At 49.4% G+C, this 23,509-nt stretch overlaps 2 protein-coding genes and 1 pseudogene across 13 annotated transcripts in view; 2 read left to right on the plus strand and 1 right to left on the minus strand.

Annotated features, from left to right (window-relative positions):
• ERI3 (ERI1 exoribonuclease family member 3) overlaps window positions 1-6,355 on the plus strand; it is a 134,916-nt gene extending 128,561 nt beyond the window's left edge. For 9 of the 11 annotated variants that reach the window (XM_015567541.1, XM_015567548.1, XM_015567546.1 and 6 more), the window contains one exon: window positions 5,821-6,355. In XM_015567541.1, the coding sequence (XP_015423027.1) occupies window positions 5,821-5,903 (83 nt within the window). In that variant the 3' untranslated portion in view covers window positions 5,904-6,355. The remainder of the gene's footprint in view (window positions 1-5,820) is intronic. The other 2 variants (XM_006769267.1, XM_006769269.2) reach the window with 1 other exon arrangement.
• Window positions 6,356-6,752: 397 nt separating this feature from the next.
• On the minus strand, window positions 6,753-15,144 carry DMAP1 (DNA methyltransferase 1 associated protein 1). 2 transcript variants are annotated; one of them, XM_006769273.2, is made up of 11 exons: window positions 15,065-15,144; window positions 14,763-14,872; window positions 14,188-14,279; window positions 13,762-13,957; window positions 8,841-8,999; window positions 8,545-8,712; window positions 8,070-8,255; window positions 7,849-7,920; window positions 7,523-7,595; window positions 7,093-7,388; window positions 6,753-6,867 (listed from the first exon to the last, which is right to left on the minus strand). In XM_006769273.2, the coding sequence occupies exons 2-11, from the start codon at window positions 14,865-14,867 to the stop codon at window positions 6,808-6,810; spliced, it is 1,407 nt and encodes a 468-aa protein (XP_006769336.1). In that variant the 5' UTR covers window positions 14,868-14,872; window positions 15,065-15,144; the 3' UTR covers window positions 6,753-6,807. The 2 variants fall into 2 exon arrangements, with proteins under 2 accessions (XP_006769336.1, XP_006769335.1); XM_006769272.2 differs by having other exon boundaries at window positions 14,763-14,911; window positions 15,065-15,141.
• A 2,877-nt stretch (window positions 15,145-18,021) lies between these two features.
• LOC102753426 lies at window positions 18,022-18,809 on the plus strand (annotated as a pseudogene).
• The last annotated feature ends 4,700 nt before the right edge of the window (window positions 18,810-23,509 follow it).

Below are 23,509 nucleotides of genomic sequence, written 5' to 3' on the forward strand. Positions count from 1 at the left end.
ATATGTCTCTGGTGGGGCTGGGGACATATTTAATCTGGCAAGCCTATGTCAGGCAGGCGAAGATCGACCCACCAGCCCTTTGCTCTCCAGCACGCTGCCCAGATGTCCAGACAAGCAGACAGATGTGGCGGTAAAACGAGCTTCTAGATAGTCTGCACACTCAGGGCTCTTGCTCACCTGTTCTTCCCATGGTTCCTGCTCCCTGCGCTGTTCTTCCCACCCCCTCCTTGCTGGTCCCTCCTCCACAGGTTCTGGCCCCACTCCCAACCAGCTCCTGGGGGTCACTGATCAGGCTGCTCCCAGGCTGAGCTTGCGGCCAGGAGGCCTCGGGTTGTGTCTGAGTCGTGTTTAGGCCTCACTGCCTCATGTTTTCAAAGGTCATCAGCTTGCCTCTCTGCTGCCCTGAGGTCCCCTTTGCCTCTTTGATCATTTCACGTTCATTCTCTTTCCTGACTCCAGTAGACCCACATATGGGAATTGTGTGTACTGGTATGACAGGTATCATATCAAAAGGGCGAGGAAAGTGCAGGTAGTCAATCCATGGTGATAGAACAAGTGGCTATCCACTAGTGAGAAGATAAAGTTAGCGCTTCTGTTTCTCACCACGTACAAAATAAACTCCAGGCAGTTTAAAAAGTTAAACATAAGAACTGAAAGTATTAGAAGAAAATATATAATGGTTTTCTAATAATACCGGGATAAGGAAGGCCTTTTTAAGCAAGATATAAAGCCTAGAAGACATAAAGGAAATGTCTGATAAGTGTAGATGTCCCATAGGAACCTCAAGACTTAACACATCCGGAGCTAAGTTCATCACTGACCCCAACCAGCACCCTCTCTTGGTTTGCCTTATCTCAGTGAGTGGCACTAAGATCCTGGACTCCTCCCTCTAGCCTGCCAGTCCCCTCAGGGGATTGCTCATCCCCTGCTAAGGCTTGCTCATCCAATTTCCTGAAAATCTCTTTCCTCCATCCACTTCTCCAGATCACCAGTAGACCTCCACCTCTGCCGCCACTGGCCTAGTTCTGGCCTCCACTTCTGGCCTGGGCCATAGTACAATCTGCTAATTGGTGTCTCTGCCTTGAGGGTTAGTCCCTCCATCCTCAAATGATCATTCTGAAACATAGATTTGGTCCTTTCCTGCTTCTCCTTAGACATGTTAGTGTCTCCCTGTCATTCCCAGAATAATAAAACCTTAAGTTTCTTAGCTTCTCATTTGAGACTATCATCAGTTTTCTCTAGCCAGTCCCTGCTGGCCTCACTAGCTTCATCTCTTGCCACTCCCCTGCCTCCTATTCTTCATCACCCCACCACCACCACTTGCTAAACTTCACATTTCCCCTCCAGAATGTGCCTATGCTGTTCACTATGCAAGGACACCTCCCCAGCTTCAACCCCAACATGCTGGCGAGCCCCGCCCACATGCCCCTCAGACCTCTGCTTAACTTTGTCCTCCCTGGAACCCTTTCCTGTTCCTCAGACCGAATGAGGTCCCTTTTCTGTGCCTCCTTCTCTCATAGCACTGTTCAAACTGCACCACCTACAGGTCTGTCTCTGAGCTCTTCGAGGACAGGGAGCTACACTCTGCGCAGCCCTCTGGCCACCATGGCCCGTGTGCACCCAGCACACAGAAGGTGTCAGTGTGTTTGCTGAATTAATGAGCACACAAATGAATGACCTCCAAGACATTCCTTAGCCCCCTTCCCTCCTGGGGGTAGCCTGGCCCAGGTCCTGCTTCCTGTCCTCTGCTGTTCAGTTCCCAAACAAGTGCAGCTAACCACGTCAGCCCGGTGAGCTCTCACTGGGTGTCCTGATGGCCAGAGCTATCCTCCACTAGCAGCTCCTTTGCCCAGCAGAGACAGGGCTATCCTTGGGCCAGCCAACAAGTTATCCTTTGTTAGGTGCTAGCTCTACTCACCTGTCTGGGGGATTTATGCTGCCGTACCCCTCCCATTGTGGTCTTGGCAATATAAAAATATTTTCAGCCCTGACTGGTTTGGCTCAGTGGATAGAGCGTTGGCCTGCGGACTGAAAAGTCCCAGGTTCGATTCCAGTCAAGGGCATGTACCTTGGTTGCAGGCACATCCCCAGTAGGGGGTGTGCAGGAGGCAGCTGATCGATGTTTCTCTCTCATCCATGTTTCTAACTCTCTATCCGTCCCCCTTCCTCTCCGTAAAAAATCAATAAGATATATTTTAAAAAAATATCTTCAACATTAAGAATATGAATGCCCATAAAAAGAAGAGAAGAGGGTCTTTTTTTCCACAAGTTGATGACCCTGCAGGAACATAGAACAGGTTAGTCTTCTAGAACTTGGAGGTGAGGAAGACCTGTTCTTGGAGGCCTTCCATGCGAGCACAAGGCTGTGACCCAGCTCTTCGTGCCACCCCACCCCCCCCATAACAGCTCCAGGCTCACCTCATTAGCGCAGTGAGAGGTGCCCGAAGGTGGGGCTGCTGCCCCAGGTGGCCCCGGGACCTCAAACAGAGGACTCCCTGCTGCTGTCTCTCTGATCTGTTAAAAGACCCAGATCTGTCTCTGTGCTTCTGCCCAGTTCCCTCATTTTCTAGCCGTGCCAGTGACTGTTTACACTGGTCAGTAAGTAGGTTGCGTGGACTTTTATGAAGGCTTTCAGGGCGGAGAGCGAGTCTGTGCTGGAAGCCCGTAAGTGCTGTGCCACTGACTCTGGGGGAACTGAAGCAAGTGCCTCCCCATGCGGCCTCCTCTTTCTTCATGTCATAGACCACTCGCCACAACGAGACTCCACAATCCCCATTAAACAGGACGGTAGTCAGTCCAAGTGGGTGGAGTGAGGGATGGTGGGTTTCATCAGGTGTGCCAGCCCGCGTCATCCATGCCATGGATTGTCCATTATACACTTTCTCGCCATTGGGTCATCCAGAAAGCTAGCATCCCTGTCTTCCCTTCAAGAAGAGGCATTCCAAACAGAAGGCACGTACAGAGACCCGGTGCATCACCTGTTACTCCTCATAACCCTGAAGGCGCGTCCACTGTCACCTGAGGCTCAGAGAAACCAAGCAGGGCTGTCGCCAGTGGGCAGAGTTCAGACTTCAGGTCTGCCTAACTCCAGAACCTACTTTGTCATTTTCAGAAAACAGTAAGTGGTTCCTTGACATGGGAAGATAGAGGTTAGGACTTCAAAGAGGAAAGGAGGTGACCAGGTTTGTGTAAGAAAGATCCCTTTGGCAACAAGAGAATGAATTTGAGGGGGAAAGAGGACAAGTTACTGCTGTAAAAGCAAGGAATGGTGTGCCGGCCAAGGCAGTGACTGCCAGATTGACAGGAAGTAGGTGATTAGACAGAAAATAAGAGTCTACAGTTCACACTTGATTAGATTTGGGGAGTGAGGGAGAAGGCCAGGTGTCAGGCCTGACTCAGATTCCTTGTTTGGGCGTTTGGGGGTGCCTTTCACTGGGATGGAGAACACGGGGGAGGGAACCAGTTTATTACTGGACGTTTTGAGGTTGTATGGAGATCTAGAAGGAGATGTTCCAGAGCACTTGGGCCTGTGGTCTGAGCTCAGGAGGGAGGTCCAGGCTGCAGACGGCGATCCTCGGGGGAGCTGACGTTCCTCGTGTGAATGAAGCCGTCTCGTGTGTAGTCAGAAGAGGTCAAGGGCAGAAGCTGGGGCACAGGGGTCTTCTCCCAGCTCAGGGCCACGCACAGGTAGGAGGTCAATGCTTGCCCTCTGGACGGCCAGTGGCTTGGGGGCAGGGGCCGGGCACTTCCACTTGGGCCAGGGGAGGCAGATCGAGCGATCTGTCCAGCACTGAGGGAGGAGCCAAATGAAGTCAATAGAAAACTAATTTTCTTTTCTGCTGAAAGAAATGAGGTGTGTGGCCGCTGGGTAATTGCAGATAACGAGGGGACTTATTCTTAATATGCAGAGCGGCTATGGTCCCCAGAGTACAGGAGACAGAAGGATTGGAGGTGCCCGGACAAGACCAGACTTCTTTAGGAAGAAAATCACCAAATCAGAGTTCCTCTGATGGCGTGATCACAGCCCTAGGCCCTATCATAAACCCTCCCCCCTCCCAGGGTCCCTCCTGCCCCTCCTACACCGCCCTTCCTGCCCCATTCCCCTGCCTTTCAACTGCCTACCTCCTCCTGTCACAACCCCCTCCCTCCACGCTCCACCCCCACTGCCCAGGCATACACACTAAGGGAGACAAATGACAGGGCCTCCGATGAGCGGGGTGTGTGTCCGGCCCATAAACCACGGGGATGGGTCACGTCTGGAGTTGCCATGGCCGCCACTACCCACCCATCCGTCTTCCCTCTTCTGCTTCAGACCAGCCCTTGTAGCTTCTTGAGTCTCTGGAGGAACAAGGCGTCCCTGTGACTAAGCCCTCGGTCACCTCTCTCCATGCTCACATGTACCACCAATACTTTCATGGTGAGCTCTGCAAGACGGCCCAGTCTGGTCTAAGCAGGGGCTGCAGAGCTGGTGACTGGCTAATGATACTGGCCCTGGCCTGACCAGAGACTTCTCACAACCATTTTAGCTCTGGTGGGTCCCCTTTCCTAGTCTAAGGTCCTGGCAAGGGCAGGTTGAGGGACTGTGGAAGGGGTTGGTCCTTGGCAGCTGTGGAGCCTCCTGACCCCACCTTGACCTTACCACCTCCCATACCTGATTATGACATCAATGTGCAATACTTCTGCCATCACAACCATCGATCCCATCAGGGCTGGTGGCAGCTGAGCCCTGATTATGGGCTCGGAACGTCTATGGGAGGTGGGAGAGGGGTGGGAGAAGCTGGCGAAGGGATCAGGAGTTGTTGGCTGCTCTGGGCAGTGGAAAAGAAAAACCCAGGCCCTTGGGCCATTTCTGTCCTGGGCTTACTATAGTGGGACAAGCTCTGGGAAGTTGTACCTCCTGCTGGTGGTGACAGAACACATCCTGACCCATGTCCATGATACTAAAGCCCCGGAATACCTGTTCCTGTGACCACCAGGGTTCTGGGACAGCTCTGAGTATGGGGAACAATACTGGTGAAATTGCCCGACAGGGTCTGGCAGACACAGACATTTAACCTGAGCCACAGCCCTCCCAGCACCAGCTTTGAGCCTACTGGGGTAGGAGAGGCAGGGCTTGGGCTCAGGTGTGTCCAATAGAAGGTTAATGGCCAGGGTGTTAGGGAACCACGAACCCGGACCCCCTCCACTGGTCTGGGACTGCACAGCAGCAGGCTCCAGGCAGGTTGCTGTTTGAGCACCTGAGCCGGGGGCCCAGGGCAGGTGTCTCCCAGGGCCCTGGCCCAGAAGTGCCGAGGCTTGTGCCTTGTCACCAGTGATTATGGCCTGGGCCACATCTTCCACACACGAAAGTGGCGGCAAAGTCACCCTGGCCGTGGGCGTGATGAATGGCCGCACAGTAATGAAATGGAGACATCAAGGCGGGTGGCGGGAAGACGGAGTGTGGCGGACAGGCCGTCCCCACGCGGCGGCAACAAGAAGGATCGCCCAGCGGCCGGGGGCCGTCAAGGGAGAAATTACACATTTACTCTGCCTTTTTCTTACTGCGACGGCGCCCATACATCACCACTGGGGCCGGGGCGGGACACGCCGGCCAATTTCCAGCATGAATTATGGGACTGAGAAACATTGAGACCAGGCTTCCTGCCCGGCCAGCATCCAGCCCGACCTAAAGCTGGAGGTGCTGCCACAAGGGAGTGGGACCCCCTGGTTTAAAGTCTGGCTCCTGACCCTGCTTCCCACCCCCACCCATGTAAGAGCACCTATGGACAGGGAAGGGAAGGATCTGGGGTCTATCTACATGTCTTTTCTTTCTCGTTTTAGATGACTGCAAGAACATTGCCAACATCATGAAGACACTTGCATATCGAGGCTTCATCTTCAAGCAGACCTCGAAGCCGTTCTGATTGGCCGAGAACAGGATGGGGCAATACAGGGTAGCTGCTTGGCCCAACCCAGAATCCTCCTCTCCCTCACCAGAGGGGAAAAGGGAGAGTGGCACAGCTCTACGTCGAGTGTCCCCAGCCTGCCCTGCGGGCTTGTGCCCTGGGTAAGAGCTTGGCCACTTGGTCCCTCTGGAGCAGATACTTTGTGGCCTCCCATCCCCATCCCACAACCTCAGCCCAGTATTAGCCCCTCCCATTATGGGCCTGGGCTAGGGGGACCCAGGCACTTACTGCCTCTCCCTGGTACACAGGCTTCTGCTGGGGCCACCAAGCCCCCTGTGCCCCCTCCCATCTGTAGTGCATGGTGTGTGGTGCCCCCAGGGCTCCAGGACATATCTTATGTCCACCCAATCCCCGCTGTGAACGTGCCACTGAATAAAGTCGGGGAAATGAGGCCCTGGGTAATGTGTGCACCGGCCATGCTGTGCCTGATGCTGTCAGGAAGGGGAGGAGCTAGTGTGTTCCAGGCTGCTCTGTGCTCAAGGCCACCAGTGCAGCTAGTTGTCACTGACGTACCTCTGAGCCACCCCCGCCCCCTCCAATGAATATGCACAGGGCCACAGCCACTGAGAGCATGAGGCTGCTTGAAGCTACTGGTATCTGAGGCCATGGCTGCATGTGAGCCACCTTGAATGTAGAACGCAGGTGTTCCTAGGCACAGGTGTTTGGGCAACATGGGCAGAGGGCTGCTAAGGGCCTCCATGCCAGTAGGCCCCAATGCCACCCATAAAGTAGGTGTGACGACTCCCTCCTGCCCACCCTCCCAGCCAGGGGCAGCAGAAATGGTGGGAAAGAAACAGAAGCAGCCCAGTCCACTCAGCAGCTCTATTTACACAGCAGCAGCATCCACACCCGGTGTGGTCCCTCATGGCTTCTTGGCTTTCTTCACAGAAGAGGAGCTGGAGGCCGATTCCCGTCGCTTCCTCTGAGGATACATAGAAGATGATGAGATCTATGGCCAGCCCCTGAGGCCTGATTCAGGCTTGGTGCCTGTGTCTCACACTGGCCACCCACCCACTCCCGCCCTGAGTCTCCACCCCTCAGAGTGACAATTCCCATTGCAGGCACTAGAGGGAGCAAGCCCGTGCACACGTGAGCATGCTCACATGCAGGGCCAGTTCACACTCTTCCAGCTTGTCCAGGCTCTTACCGAATTGGGTGTGAGAGGTGCACCCACCACATCAATGATGGTGTCCTTGGTGAGGTCAGGGGCGAGACCAGATTCAGGTACCGCTGACTCAGCAGAGGCCGGGGCCGGGCCTGATGCTGGTGTGGCAGGGGCTCCCAGCACGCCAGCCCGGGCCAGCGCCTCGTGACGGTGCCGCAGCATCTGCAGCTCATACTCGCAGTTGGCACAGGCCTGCTTGAGCTCGTAGAGCAGCACCAGGTCACTCCGCAGCTCATTGAACATGTGCACCAACTCCTCCGTGGGTGTGGGGCTCAGTTCTGCAGGTGGTGGGTGGAAGGCACAGGGCAGAGCCAGGGTGTGCAGGAAGGCTGGCAACAGGAACCACCCTCCCCCTGCCTTTATCCACGGCCTCGGGAGGGTCCGTCCTGAGGGGCCCAGCCTCCACACTCACCCACACCCAGCTCCAACAGCATCTGTTCCAAGGCCTTGATCTTCTTCTGCCCCACAGAGCTTGGCAGCTTCATCTGCAATGACCCAGCAGCTCAGCCCTCTCCCCCACAAGCACCTTAGAATGAAGGGGACTAGCGGCAGTGGGGGAGTGGAAGAGAAGTTAACCCCTGGAGGCAGCGCTGGGTCAGAAAAGGAAATAGCCAGCAAGTGGAAGCTCTGACCTCAGCCTGGCCACATCCCCGAGGCCCCCTCTACCTGCAGCACATGGCACACCCTCTCCTCCTCTAGCCCAGGGTCCAAACACATTGAAGGAAGTGACACACATACCCGCTGGCTCCTCAGCGTGACACCTGCAGACTTGAAGTCTGGAAACTTGATGCCTGCAGTCTCAGGAACAGCCTGGGGGAGGAGGAGTTAGGAAGCGTCACGGGGAGTGGACCTAGTTAGTCCCAGCACCTGCCAGCTCTGGGTGCTCTCAGAGCCTCCCACTAGGTCCCCTGTGCCAGGCGACCCCTCCACCCTGAGCTGGGCTGATTTGGTCTCCACACCGGCTTCTCAGCCTCCTTTTTCTGGGGTAGCTTCTTCTTGGGGGCCTTGCGTTCAGTGCGCCGTTGCTCTGCAGTGGTGTCGGCCGCCGTTATCAGCTTCTGCAGGTCCTGACTGCGCTTCTCCCGCTCCTTCTTCCGGGCCTCGATCTTGCGCAGCTCCTGTAGCAAGTACTCCTCCTCTGCCACCTGGGAAGGTGAGAGATGCTAAGACACGTGCAGGTCCATGGGGGGTGGGGGGGTAGACGGAGATGAAGGGGTGCTGGGCTGTCTGTGGGGGAATCTGAGAAGAGATCATGAGGATGTGAAGGACTCTCAGAGCAGGGAGGGTGGCTAGTGAGGGATAGGACTGGGATGGGGCGCACACAGGTACCAACCAGTGGGAGGCAGGAGGACTTGGGGAAGAGAATTGAGGGTATTGAGGATGGAAGCATTGGATTTGGAGGCATGGAGGAGAGTTTGGGGGTTCAGAGCTAACCTGCTCTGGGGTCCGGTTATAGAGGCGCTCCAGCTGTTCCTTCCGCCGTCGCTCATGCCCAGCATCAAATACTGGTATCTTAAGGTCTGTGCCTGGCACGGCCCGCACATTGGCAAGCTTAGCACAGATGTGGTAGTACCGTTCCTTCAAGTCCTCCACGGAACGCTTCTGAGGATAAAGACATGGGGGATGGGCTGGGCGGGGGGACACTCAGAGGCATGTGCAAGGGCTGGCCTGAGAGCAGTGGGCCTGCTAGGCCTGGGGTTAGGCACACATGCCAACGAACACCAGCTCACCTTGAACTGCTGGTGGTCATACCGGTCATGGATAACTACAAAACGAAGATCAAAGCGGCGGCTGAGATCGAAGAGGTGGTCAGTTTCTGCTTTAGTCCAAGCGTCGTCATGAAGATAGAGCTGGTACTCCTGCTCTGAGTACACGGGCACCTGCACCGTCTACTGGCACAGAGGGGCAGAGTGGTGTCATGTCCAGTGGGCTCCAGTCTGCTCTGAACACAGCCCCTCTTGTTTATTGCCAATCCCTGGGCTAGACAAAAGCAAATCCTCTGCCTGGGCCTTGCACAGGCAGCCTGGAGATGGTACTCCCAGAGTGAGGGAAGGAACTGCTTGATCAGAGGCCCGGGCAGCCTGCCTCTGCGTTCACTCCAGGAGCCGCTTCACCACGCCTTCGGCTCCATAGCCCCGGTAACCGCACACATGCTCCTGCCCCCGTCGTTAAGGTGACAGGCCCACAGGTAAGCACTTCTGTGCAGGCCAAAGGTCAAATATGGAGGGGGCAGATGGCTAAATACTGGGAAAAGGCCGACTCCTCTAGTCCATGGACACTTGTCTGAAGCACGCCTGCCATCCAGTGGTGGCAGTGAGGCTTGCAGCTCCCCCAGAGCTGGCTAAGGTCACAGCTCTGTAGAAAAGGCACCTGAATCCTACTTCCAACATATGCACCCCAGCCCAGGCGGGTCCCCCTAGACCTCCCTCAGGGTCAAGCAGCACCACCACCAGCTGAGTCTGCCAGTCAGAGACCCCATGAAAAGTTAATGCCAGGTTGGACCAGGGAAGTTTCTCTATCAAAACCACAGGGCTCTGAACCTGCTCTCAAGACCCTTAATTCCAGCTGCCTCTTGAACATCTGTGGAGGTTCCACATACACCTTAATATGTTCAAGTGACCGATATTAACAAGACTCACTGTGATGATCATTTTGCAGTATATACAAATATTGAATCATTACGTTGTACGCCTTAAACTAACAGTTATGTCAATTGCACCTCAATTTAAAAAAATAAAAACTTAGTACGTTCAGTACTGAGCACATCACCCTCCCTCAAACTTCTATCTCCTCCAGTCCAGATGTCAGTCACAGTCCCATCACTCAACCCAGGTGCCCAAGCCAGAAACCGGGGAGGCATCTTAATTCCTACCTTTACCCTTGACTTCCCCTCACCCCCACACCCTCCGCACACACAGAGTGAGGGAAGAAACTGCTTGATCAGAGGCCCGGGCCGCCTGCCTCTGCGTTCTCCATCCTCTGGAAACTCTATCCACTGCGACATCCCAGTCGAGATCACCACTACCATTTTCCTGGATCAGAGAAACAGCCCTCCCATGATCTCTCTGCCTCCATTCAGTCCTCCCCCAAGCAATTCTCCATCTGCAGCCAAGATGGATCTCTGAACAGTGCTACTCAAAGGACAGCCTACAGGCCAGTGCTGTCTGCACACTGTTATCCCTGGTGTATGGTAAGAAAACAGAGTAGGCACTTAGAAACCTTTGTAACAATTTTACTGTAATCACACACTGCTGAAGCTGACAGAAAGAAACGCGGACTTGTATTTTGTCTAATCTTTTTTTAAATATCCTTTACCATGGATAACTTGAGAAGCATTCTAGAATATATATCTGAGCAGGCCACCCAGCCATCCATTTTTAAGCCCCTCAGGCTCCCACTAGTCCAAAAGTACCCTAAACTCGAGAGTAAGGGTTGTCTGGTTCATTTCCTACCTTTCGGGTTCAGCCCAGGGCCAGGCACTCTGCAGGTATCAATGAGTATTTACTGAATCAATCAGTGAACCCAGGGGTGAAAGACCACTCTCTGTACCCATTGTCCCTCCTGGACCTTGAGTTCCAACCACATGACTAGCAGTGATGTCTCCCTCCGCTTTCGTTGTTCTTGCCTGTACTATCTTCACATTTCCCCATTCCTTCTTCCTAGATAACTTCTTATCACCTCTGGGAAGTCTCTGGTTTCCCAGGTTTGGTTAAGTATCCCTCCTGTGCATTTCAATGCCATGTATTTTAATGAAGTACTCAGGAACTGTGTAGCCAGTCCTGCTCTCAAGGAGCTCACAGTCAAGTGAGGAAGCCATTCATTCATTCCACAAACATTCATCATGGGCCTGCTAGACCTCTGCTGGGAACAGGGGTGACAGTCCAGCTGAAGAAACAACACAGTCGTCTAATGACAAAGGTATGCCTGGGGTGTAATGAGTGACACCTGATCCAGCCTGGGAACAGGGTTGGTCAGGGTGCAGGTAAATGAGGCCTGGTTCAGTCTTAAGGTCAAGCAGAAGGGAACCGGTGAGGGAAGATGGTGGAGAAAATCCGAGGCAGAGGGAGCAACATAAATACAGTGACGAGCGAGAAACAGCCTCGTGTGCGAGCTCGGCAGTTAGGGACACAAGTAAAGGGCGACACAGGGAAAGGCATGAAGAGTCAGCAGAGACCAGCTGCTGCAGGCCTTGTGTGCCCTGAGGGTGACTGGAGCCAACAGGTTAGTTTTAAAGAAAAGAGTGAAATGGTCATGATTCTCTTTTGCAAAGAGCACCCTGGCAGCAGTGAGGACAGACGGGGTGAAATGAGAGCCTGGGAGACTAGCTGGCAGGTTTTGGAATGAATGCAGGTAAGAAGTGAGGCCTGAACTAAATCAGCACAAGTGGAAGGTAGAGAAAAGGGCACAGGCTTGAGGCTTTAAAAACCAGATGACTTGGCAACTGGATGTGCAGGGGCGAGGGAAGTGCTGTCGCTGGTGACTCCTGTGTTTCCGGCTTGAGCAAGAGGGCAGCAGGGAGCCATGGACTAAGAAGCAGGACTCCAGGACTCAGCAGTATTGGCGGGAAGATCATTTGTTCACCTACCTCTGACTTCATTCGCGACCTGTGGTCATCATGATCTTTCTAAAACTGAAATTTAAAATTTGTCTGGCTACCCAAAGACATCAGGGCAAAGCCCAAACTCTCGGGCCTGGCTGCCTGACCTGGCCCTTCATCTCCCACCATGTTCTACCTTGGGCTTTAGGCTTCGTCTACAGGGAAATGCCCACAGCACGCCATACCTGTGACTGCTTTTTGTTGTTTGTTAATCCTCACCCAAGGATATTTTTCCATTGATTTTTTAGGGGGAGTGGAAGAGAGAGGAAAGGACAGAAACACATTCACTGGCTGCCTCCTGCCTGAGCCCCAACCAGGGCCGGGTTGGGGAGGAGTCTGCAACCTGAGACCTTTGGTCCACAGGCTGATGCTCTATTCACTGAGCCAAACTGGCTAGGGCGTGACTGCTTTTAAATTTGTGCCTTTTCCTCATGCTATCCTCTCTGCCTGAAAAAAATCACTGCACTACTTTCCTAATATCATCTGGTGACATCTTTCAAGACTCAACTCAAGCTCTAACTTCAGGAAGCTTCCATGAAGCTTCCGACTATAGCATGCATCCTACCAAATCATAATTGCTTATTCCTCTCCCAACCCCTCCCTAACAACACGGACAGTTTCTGGAGGGTAGACATTGTGTCTGATTCATTGTTGTGTCCCCAGTGCCTAGGGCCTGGCTTGGCATGGAGTGGTATTTATTAAATGCAACATGAACATGCTTTTGTCTTCACTTCGAATTGTCTCTTCCAACCTTTCCTCCCATTGCCTCAGTGCCTCACTTCTGATTGTCCCTTCTCGATCTTACATCTTCAGCCTCTCCCTCCTCTGGACCTGGGGTGGGGCAAGATGGCGGTAAGGTAGAAAAAGCCAGGTCTGGGGCACAGGGGAGAAGGATGGGTCACACCTGGATGTGCCGTGCCTGAGAAGCCATCATGGGGAAGTATCCAGAGCAGTGGGATATATCAGGCTGAGGGGAAAGAAGTCAGGACTTGGGAGGCCTGGGTTTAAGCGCCTCATGCTTTCAGGCTCAAAGCCTCGGCTGCTCCAGGCTGCAGGGAATGCAAGGTCATACTGTACAGTGGCTTAAGCAGAGGCCTAGAAAACCCTTGCCCAGCCCTGCCTCTCTGGCTGGCTGGCTGAGTCTGGGTAAGGCTCTGCTGAATCTGAGCCTTAATAATCTAAACCAGAGGTAATTCAGGTTGGACCAGGGTGCTGACACAGGGGATTAAAAACAGGAAGATGTGATGTATTATGGAAACAGGATCAGTAGGACTCAATATCACTCAGTTCTAGCTCAAATGCCACCTTCTCAGAGAGGCCTGCTCTGGCCACCCTATCTAATAAGATCATCCCTACACTTACAAGTTCACCCTATCTCATTTCATATCCTATTAATAGCCTATTTCATTTTGTTGATGACTCTTATCTGAAAGAATCCCATTTCTTTGCTTATATGTTTCTGATCTGTCTTCCCTGCCCTTCTTTGTCCTGTTGTTGATTAAAATAATGTGAGAGCTAAGGGAGAAACTAAGTCAAGAATGATTCCCAAGTTTCTGGTTTGGGCAATTGCATGGGTAGTGGTACCAGTCACTGATATGGGGAACAGGTTTGGGGGTAGGGAAGAGAGAGCACTTACTTGAACTGAAGCTCTGTGGGACCTTCAGGGAGAGATGTTAAGTAAAAGATGGGATATGTAGGTACTGTTGATTTGGACTGGAGACGTTCAGTTGGGATCAGTGACATACAGAGGGTAACTGAAGCCACAGGGCAAATGAGACACAAACAGGGAAAAGTACAGAGTGAGAAGAGTAGAATACCTAGGACACAGCTCTAAGGAAGAGCACATTTGAAGGGTCAAGTGAAGCCACCAAAAATCAGCGCAGGTCCAGGGAAGAACAAGAAACCATGGCAAACAAGACTCAGAGAGTCCCACCCCGCAGGTATTTGTCTCAGGACTGAGTGGGTAACCACTGTTGAAACAGGCTCTAGAGCCCACACAAGTGGCTCGCAGTGTGTGGACAACTGTGGCCTACGTCCAAATGGTGGTGGCTCACCTTATTGAACCTGGCGAAGGGGTAGTCTTTGCCCTCCTCAGCTGCTCGTCGCCAGTGGAAGAACATCGCTCCATCCTTGCGGGCTGGGTTAGTGAACGGCATCCACTTCCAGGGCCGTACCTTCTTGGAGCCCAGCTTGGCCTTCACTGTGCGGTAGCCTTGACCAGTGTCACTGGGTAGCAGTGGGGGTGCATCCCTGACAGCAAGGTGTAGGGAGGTGAGAGGTTAGTGTCTGAGGTGTGGAGAGAGCCTTTGGTCTACCTGGGAAGTCAGGTCCTGGAGAAAGATCTGAGCTCCTCCCGCCTCCTCTAAGTGAGCAGCAGCCCTGGTCAGGCAGAGACCCAGGAGAATTGGCAGAGAACTAAACGTCAGGGACATGCAGTGGGTCGGAGACCAGGGCCTGGGGCTTGGGGCTCTGATACTTGCTTCTTGTCCGAGTACAGCAGTGCGTAGACCTCCCGGTGCATGCCCTCCGGCCTCTTGAAAGTCAGCGTCTCAGAGGACTTCTTGGACTTTTTCTGAGAAGGGAACCCACAGGAGCTGCCACTCCTCCCCACCTAGACTCCCTTCCTTTCCTGAGAATTCTTTATCCCAGCTCAATCCCTGCACAAACCCGCAGCTACAATGACACACATCATAGTATGACAGAGAATGGAGGCACAGACACCCACTAACAAGGGCACCCCCTCCCCGGCCTCACCTCACTGGGTAGAGTCCAACCTGTCGGAGTAAACATACTTGCCTACCACCCCTCAGAATGGCACACTCGCTTGGTCCTCTCATCTCTTCCAAGTGTCACACCCCCTAAGTCTCCATTTCCCACAGGTGCCCCACCCCCTCCGCCCCATCTCATCGTGGCAGCACATAGTCCCTGACCCACCATGGCACACATTTACCTCCCATCTCACTAAAGTGTAGCACCCCATCCCCTCGCCCATCTCTTCCGCTGCCACCCCTCCCCACTTCACTGCCGCTCCCCAACGCTCGGGCGCCCCTGCTACCTTGTCCGGGTTGATAATGTCCTTCTTGCTGATGGTCCCGGAGGCTGCATCCCCCTCCGGACCCCCGAGTTCTAGAATGTCCCGCACATCCGCGCCAGTAGCCATCGCGCCTGCAATAGGGGGAGCGCCCCGAGGTCAAGGGTCAGCGCCTGAGGAGGGAGCAGGCTCAGATCCGCGGGCAGAGCCACTTCTGCCCAGGTGCGGGCGGGGTGGCCCGGGTCAGGTCGGGATTCCGCCTGTGTCCCGCCGCTGGGGTCTCCCTAACGGCCCCATCTGCCTCCTAAGCCCCAGCGCCTCCGCACCTGTAATGCCCAGCAGCCGCCGCCACCGCTCCCCGATCTCTGCAAAGCCGCGGACAAACTTCCGGTTGTGCGCAGCAGATACGCGCCCGGCAGGAACACTTCCGGTCTGTGCTTCTTCGTAATGGAGCCCTTAGGCAGCTCCGTGGGAAAGCTACTGAACGCAGGGAGCGTGCCGGGTTCTTGGCTTCCACCGGCCCGCCGGCGTTCCTGCACTACTTGCTTCTGGCATTCTCTCTCTGCGTTGCATTTCCGCTGCATTTGGGGCAATGAAAAGAGTTCCCAGAACTTTGTGACCTTGGAAATCGCTTAATTACTCTGAACCCATTTCTTCATTTGTAAAGTGGAAATTGTAATGGTACCTGCTTAAATGAAGTACAGCTAATCCATGTAAAACATTAACACCGCGCCTAGCACATTTAATTATTTTTTATTATTATTACTTGAGTTACTGGTGTTAATATCCCCTGGTCATTTAGCGCTGAGTATGTACCAGGCACTTTGCTAAACCATTGGAGACAAAGAGAGAAACCAGACAAGGCGGGGCTGCCAAGATGGAGTGAGGTCTGGCCCCTCACTTGCTCACATTTGATGGAGGTGTCTGTGGGTGGGGGCCTCGTGAGGCTCTCCTGGAGCTCAGCTTCCTGAAACTTCACTAGTCCAGGAACTAACTGTATTCGTGTGGATTACAAAAGAGGACCAAGAACACGGCCCCTAGCAGGGAGCGGCTGAAAGAAATCTCTCTCAAGGGAAGAAACCTACTGATCGTCCGGAAGAGTAGAAGGGATGACAAAAGCAGCTCCCAACTTCAGCTTCTGCAAATCAACCTGCAAACAAGGATATACAGTGGGCATTGAGAACTGGGGGTGAAGAGGGGCTTGTAAGGGCATTCAGGAGGCAGGCCCCGAGCGGAGGCTTGCTAAAGACCCAAGCAGGGGCTGAGGAGCAGACAGCCCGCACAGGTTGGCTGTCAGTGTAGCCTGTTCTGGCTTGGCGGATACAGGACACAGCAGCTGCATCCACAAGCCTAGCCAGACGCCCAAACTTTGGAGAACTGAGCCTGGAGGCACAAACCTTGCCTTGCTCCTGAGGCCTGATTTCTGGGTGAATCTTCTGAACTCTAAACAGTTTCCAGGGGGGAAACCAGGTCTTACCGCAGAAATTGCCCACAGGGTAGGGGAATGGTCCTTGGAGCCAGAAGCCGACAGAGCAGGGTAGAGGGGCCTGTACCTCTGCCTCAAACAGTTGACTCTACTTATAGTTAATTCACTGTGTAATTATCTGTTTAATATATATTTCTCTACTAGACTCATTTTTGTGAAGACAGTGATCATGGTACACAGTAAATGTATGTATTGTCAGGCCTAGTTCTAGGCTCTGAGGATGCTGTGGGTGAATGAAACAAATATCTCCTGGCGGGACTTATATTTAGTGGAGGAATAGAAACATTGAGCATATAAACAAAACAGATAATTCAAAGAATTGAAAACTATCATTAGATACCATTTTTGTCTATCAGATAGGTGAAACTTTAAAATAGTTGTGATATGTATGGTGACAAGGATATGGATGAAATAGACAATTCAAGAAGACCACCATATTTTAACTAATCGAATCAACTGGAAGGTATACCTTCATGTATATTCCACTATGAAGAATGTTTTAAAACTCTATCAATTAAACCACAATATACCCTTGATTATTAGATGGCTTCCCATTTCAGAGATGTTAAAATGTGTGTGTGTGTCTTGGGGGCAACATTATGAATGTACTAAATGCCACCAAATTGTTCACTTTAAAATGGTTAATTTTGTGTGTGTGAATTTTGCCTCAATAAATTATTATTTTGTAATATGTTTTTACTTATTTCAGAGAGAGGAATGGAGAGGTAGAGAGAGATAGAAATGTCAATGATGAGAGAGAATCACCAATTGACTGGCTCCTGCATGCCCCACACTGGGGATCCAGCCTACAACACGGGCATGTGCCCTGACTAGGAATTGAACCGTGATCTCCTGGTTCATAGGTCGATGCTCAGTCACTGAGCCACACCGGCCGGACTCCATTAATTATTTTTAAGTGAATCAATGAAATGTGGTATTCCGTCTCTTTCATGTGATAGGAAGGTGGAAGGTGAAGCAACTTGTACTCGGGAGAGGACACTAACACTCCCTTGGACACCAGATCTCCAGAAACATCACCGAGGTGTATCTCATGGGTTTACCTTATTTCACTGAACCTAAGATGCTTTGATCGTGGCACATTCTTGATTTACCAACAGGTGTCAACAGAGGCTTTTGACTCTGTTGCTATTTCCTCCTGCTGACAAGGGTTGTCAGAAGTCACTCATTAGCCTCTGCAGAGGAAGAAGGGCCACTTCTGCAGGCAAGGGAGGGCCAAGGGGTAGGATTTTGTACCCTCCGAGTCCTGAGTCACCCAAATGCTTTCCTTTCTCGTCACCGTTCCAACATGCACATGAGATCTGGCAAGGCTGTGAGTGTCACTGATATTGTACTGCAGTAACTCAGTTTCACACTTTGGATTTGATTTTCAGTGATAAGCAGCCCCATGGCTGCAAAAGATTATTTTTAGCATAGACATAAAAAGTCAATGATTTGGGACTTACCTTGAGCCAAAATGTTAGGGTTTTGAGCTTGAAATTCTTTTTTCCTTTTTGACTCTGTTCCGAGAGACACTCCTCGTCATTGCAGTTTGCAAGTCCCCTCTGCCCTCCATAATGCACACTTCCCACCCTATAAAAGGTACTTGAGAAAATAAGAAAAGGCTGGAGCATCCAGCTCACAGATCAGGGTGCATAACAGGGTGGGGCTGAAGGGTGAGATAGGAAAGGTACACGGGGGGATGGAAAAGCTGTGCTGGGCAAAGAATTTGCATGAAGACCAGAACTGAAATACATTCACGTGGGTGATTGAGCTCAAGAAGCATGATCACCGGAAATCATGGAGTCTGGCAAGATGGATTCTCCCAAGAGCATGTGAAAGATGCACAGATGACAACACAAATCCTAGAGGATATGACTATGAGGCAAGAGCTATAAATCAGATATCAGAGTTCGCCTTCCAATTCTAAATGATGCAAAAATTTATTCAAGCCACGCTAAGAAGGCTACTGTTGATGCAGGTGATGTTCTACTGGCAATCCAGTGTTGCACTGACCAGCTTTTAAACTCTCCTCCCCCAAAAAAGATTTTTAAATTTGATTTAGCAAGGCAAAAGAATCAAACCTCTTTGCCATTGATAAAGCCCTATTCAAAGCCTAGATTGCCATTTGATAGATATTGCTCAACTGCTCCAAACTATAGACTGAAGTCTTTACAAAATCGTATTAGTTCTAATAGTTTGTCAATTGATTTTTTTCTTTCTACTTCTGAGGGAAGAATAGCAGTTCTATGGTTAAGTGTTGGTTCAGTTACTAGCAGACCAAGACCAGTCTAGGCCCACTGACACCACAAGCCACGTCTGATTCAACTAAGGACTCCAATGTCCCTCATAGGGCAAAAGTTCTCAATACAGATGCCCACTTCAGTCCCCAGCTGTAAAAGCACCAATTCCTGCAACATCCGCAGTTCAGAATGTTCTAATTAATCCATCATGAATAAGACCCCAAAACATTCTTATTATCATTAACATAGTATCATCACAAAATACCTCCAATGAATCATGAACTGCATTCAAATGAAACATAAAGATGACAATGATGATATGATGACGACTAAGATCATTTGTAATCTAGACTTGATGCATATAACATGTATGCTTGGTCTTGAATCCATTGTTCTGAAATTGAACATGCATGGTGGAAGTTTCAACTTGTTTTAGAAAGTTTAATAGTATTTAATGAGTAAATATAGTTACCATACTTTTCAATTCAGGTGTTGGATTTTCTTTAATAGGGTTAGTAATAATTTTTCATTAGCCTATAAGTATAAAAAATTAATCACCCAACACATTTTACTGACCAGCAAGTCCTGAAACCACAGACAGACAAGAGCAGTAAGAGAAAAAATATATACATAATTCCATGTCTGAAAAACAAAGCACAAATCCTAAATAAAATGTTAACAAATTAAATTCAACAGTTTATTAAAAGAATACTTCATCAAGTCCAAGAGGATTTATTCCAGCATTGCTAAGATGGTTTAGTGTTAGAATAGTTATAAATTTAACTTATTATATTAACATATTAAAAATAAAAATATTACCTTAAATTCAATACCTTTAGTGATATAAAAGAAAAAAACTCCCCTACCAAAGTAGGAAAAGAACAGTCTTAATTTTACATATTGTTTTTTAAAATGTATTTTTATTTATTTCAGAGAGGAAGGGAGAGGGAGAGAGATGGAAACATCAATGATGAAAATCATTGATCAGCTGCCTCCTGCATGCCCCCTACTGGGGAGCAAGCCCACAACCTGAGTATGTGCCCTGACTGGGAATCAAACAGTGATCTCCTGGTTCCTAGGTCGATGCTCAACCACTGAGCCACACCAGTCAGGCCATATTGTTTGTTTTTATTAAAACAATGATAAAAACATCCAGCAAAGTCATACTTAATGGTGAAACAATAGACACATTCCAATCGAAGTCAGAAACAAGACAAAAATGACTTTTAACATTACTACTATTCCAAATGGCATTAGATGTTCTAATTCAAGATGAGAAGGAAAGCAATAAGAGGTATAAGCTTTAGAAAATAAGAGGGAAATTGTGATTATTTGCAGGTGACACTATTGTTTACATAGGAAAACATAAGAAAATCAATTGACAAACCATTAGAACTAATAAGAGAATTCAGCAGAATGGCCACATATAAGGTCAACATACAAAAATCAATAGCTTTCCTATATACCAGCAATAACCAATTAGAAAACGTAATAGAAAATAAGACTCCATTCACAATAGCAACAAAAACTATTAACCACCTAAGAATAAACCTAAAAATAGAATTTATTTTGGGCCCGTAAGGATAGTTCAAAATTAGGAAATCCATCAACCTAATTAATCACATTGATCAAGTCAAATTAAAAACCATAAATTATATAACAGCTAAAAAAATTCCAGAACCATTTTTGGTAAAAACTTTAAGTAAAACAAGAGACAAAGGACATTTCCTGAGTACGATAAAGAGTTGGTTTGTTTTCTTTTCCTGAGAAACTAAGAGCAAACATCATAATAAATGTCTAAATATTAAATGCACTGCCATTAAAGTCAGGAACAAGGCAGGGAGTATTGCTTTCCCTCAAAATTGTTTTGTGTAAAAATGAAATAGAGGATTTGAAAATGGGAATAACAACATACAGCAGACTCCATTCCAGAGCCTGCCAAAATATAGAGGGGAATGACCACCTTTATAAACAAGACTACTTTGATTTTATATTACACAATAGGATGGAAATTGAAATCTCACCCACATACAGAAGCTTATCAAAAGCATCTTAATTTCCTTTTTCTGTATCAAAGCCATGGCCAAACACTATTCATACTGTTCTGTCCTCTGCTTGAAGGAAAGATTTTTTTTTTTAATCCTCACTTGAGGAGTAAGGATGATGATTATTATTTTTTTATTATTATTATTATTTACAGAGAGAGTGGAAGGGGGAGGAGGGAGAGAGAGCGAGAGACCCATTGATTGGTTGCCTCCCACACATGCCCTAACTGAGGATGGGGATCGAACCTACAATCCAGGTACTCACCCTTGACCAGGAATTGAACCTAAGACCTCCCATGCGCAGGCCAACACTCTAACTGTTGTGCAGCACAGGCCAGGGCAATATTTTTTTAAATCCTCACCCAAGGATATGCTTTAAAAAAAAATTTATTCCAGAGACAGCAGAAGGGGGAGAGAGAGAGAGAGAGAGAGGAAGAGGCATCGATGTGAGAGAAACATCAATCAGTTGTCTCCCATACATGCCCAAATCTGGGATGGAACCCACAACATTTTGGTGTACAGGATGATGCTCCAACCAATTGAGCCACCCGGCCAAGGCCAGTTAAAGATCTTGAAAAGCATGCTGTGAAACACAGACACTCTGATCTCTGTTAGGGAGTACTTTTGGTACCAACACCTATAGAAGGAAAGGGGAAAGCTGGTTTGGGCTTTTCTATCATTAACATTATTCTATCAGTCAGAAGGAAAAGTTGGAATATTATCTTTTTAAAAAAGAGGTAGCTAAATAGATAGTAATTTGCAAATATCCTATATAATAAAAGTGTAATATGCTAAGTGTCCGACCATTTGGTCGACTACTTGACCAGTAACTGTGATGCACACTGACCACCAGGGGGCAGACGCTCTGACTGGTAGGTTAGCTTGCTGCTGGGGCCTGGACAATAGGGACTGGGTGAGAGGGCCAGACATGCCCTGGAGCCCTCCCGAGGTTCCTCCCTGGCCAGCAGGCCCCCATCGGCTCCCATCGGCCCCAGTCACCGGCCAGACCAAGGGACCCCACCTATGCACAAATTTGTGCACTGGGCCTATAGTATTATTATAAAGGCAACAAAAAATATATAAAACTCCCTAAATTCCAAGAGGAATATTTTTTTAAAAGCTCCAGAGATCCGAAACCGGTTTGGCTCAGTGGATAGAAGGGTCTATCCACTGAGGGCATGTCTGGCCCTCTCATGTCTCATGTCTCTCTCCCCCACTTCCTTGCTCTCTAAAATCAATAAAACACATATCCTCTGTGAAATCATTTTATAATTGAAAAAAGTTCGTGTTTATCAATAATATAAATGAGGCCAGCTCACATATTAAACAAAAGTATTTTCAAGCCTAGCTGGTGTGGCTCCGTGGTCGAGCATCGCAGATGCCTGAGTTGTAGGCTCGATCCCCAGTAGGGGGCGTGCAGGAGACAGCTGATTGATGTTTCTCTCTCATTGATGTTTCTATCACTCTCCCTTTCTCTCTCTCTAAAATAAACAAAAACATGTTTTTAAAGTATTTTCAAAGTGTCGAGCAAAGCAAACTTTAACCATATGGTACATATAAGACACACCTAAAAAAAAAACGCTACAAAACAAAAGGATGGACAAATAAATACAAGGCAAAATGTAAAACGAAGAGCTCAAGGGTCATGACGTTGATATCTGTCAAGAGAGAATTTTGATCAAGAAGCATTTAAAAAGAGCACTAGCTGGTTTGGCCTGTGCACATGCCCGGGTGCGGGCTCGCTTCCCAGTAGGGGGTATGCAGGAGGCAGCTGATCAATGATTCTCTCTCATTGATGTTTCTTTCTCTCTCTCCCTCTTCCTTCCTCTCTGAAATCAATAAAAAAATTTTTTTTTAAAGCACTAAAAAGAGAAAGGAGGACTTTTTATAATGCTAGTGGTTAAAACAGCAATGGAAATATATCTCTGTCAATACTACAGCAACCAACTTCCATAAGGTAAAAGCTAAATGCAGATGTAAGAAAAAGAAACCAAACATATTAACAAGAGAGAAGTTTCACACACTACTCTCATTCCAAGGCAAAGCAAGTGGACAAAAATGAGTAAGGATAGGAAACCTCACCCCGTGCCGCTGAAACGTGTTTACCGGCCGATGCCAGCGCGTGCACTGTGTTACCAGATGCAACGCGAGAAGACGCTCACTCTGAATGTAAATCAATGTACCACGCCCTTCACTGAGAAAGACTTGCTACCAAAAAAAACCCCCCCAAAACAAAAATCAGCTGAACTAAATAGTGTCCTTAGCAAACTGGCCCCTTTGAGTAGCAGTGACCCAGACAACATAATCAATGGTAACTTACACATATGTATCGAATTCTGAAGCACAATATTACAGAATAGCAGTCCTTTGGCAGTACACATGGAATGTTCATAAAAATGGATATCTGAGGCCCTAAAGAAAAACTGCAGTCAAATACAAACAACACAAGCAGTGCTCTCTGACTACAATGCTGGGAATTGGTCATTATAAAGTCTTTCCACTTGGAAAAATGTTTAAATGCATATACTCTTCAATTATGTCCACAACGAAGGTGAGAAAAGCAATATGGACTGGATTCCAGACGGCACCCCATGAAGGGCTCTATACGAACTTCTGAGATCCTAGCGTGTGGCAGAGATCTAGCTGCCTTCAGCTGCCCAAGACAAGCTCCTGTGTCAGTTCCCTCACCCCTTAAACTGCCGCCTACCAATCGGGAGTGCCCCGCCTCTCCTCAGTTTCTCCTTGCCCTCTCAAGGTGGGAGTGGAAGTGGGCAGTTTTGAATTTCCCAGGGAATTCCCCAGGTTTCTAAACACTTGGAAACGGCCGACACGCAAGTTGACTCCAGCAGAGGCAGAAGGTAATTCCTGACAAGGGCCGTCACCGGGCAGTAGTGGTGCTTTGTGCCCAAGCTTTTGCCTTCAAGTCATATGATTGTTGCAGAATCTCTTACCAGAATGAGGGCAAACATAAAATACTAATAATAGGTTTAAGGAAACAAA

Source organism: Myotis davidii, unplaced genomic scaffold, assembly GCF_000327345.1.
Source record: "Myotis davidii unplaced genomic scaffold, ASM32734v1 scaffold924, whole genome shotgun sequence".
NCBI classification, from domain to species: Eukaryota; Metazoa; Chordata; class Mammalia; order Chiroptera; family Vespertilionidae; genus Myotis; species Myotis davidii.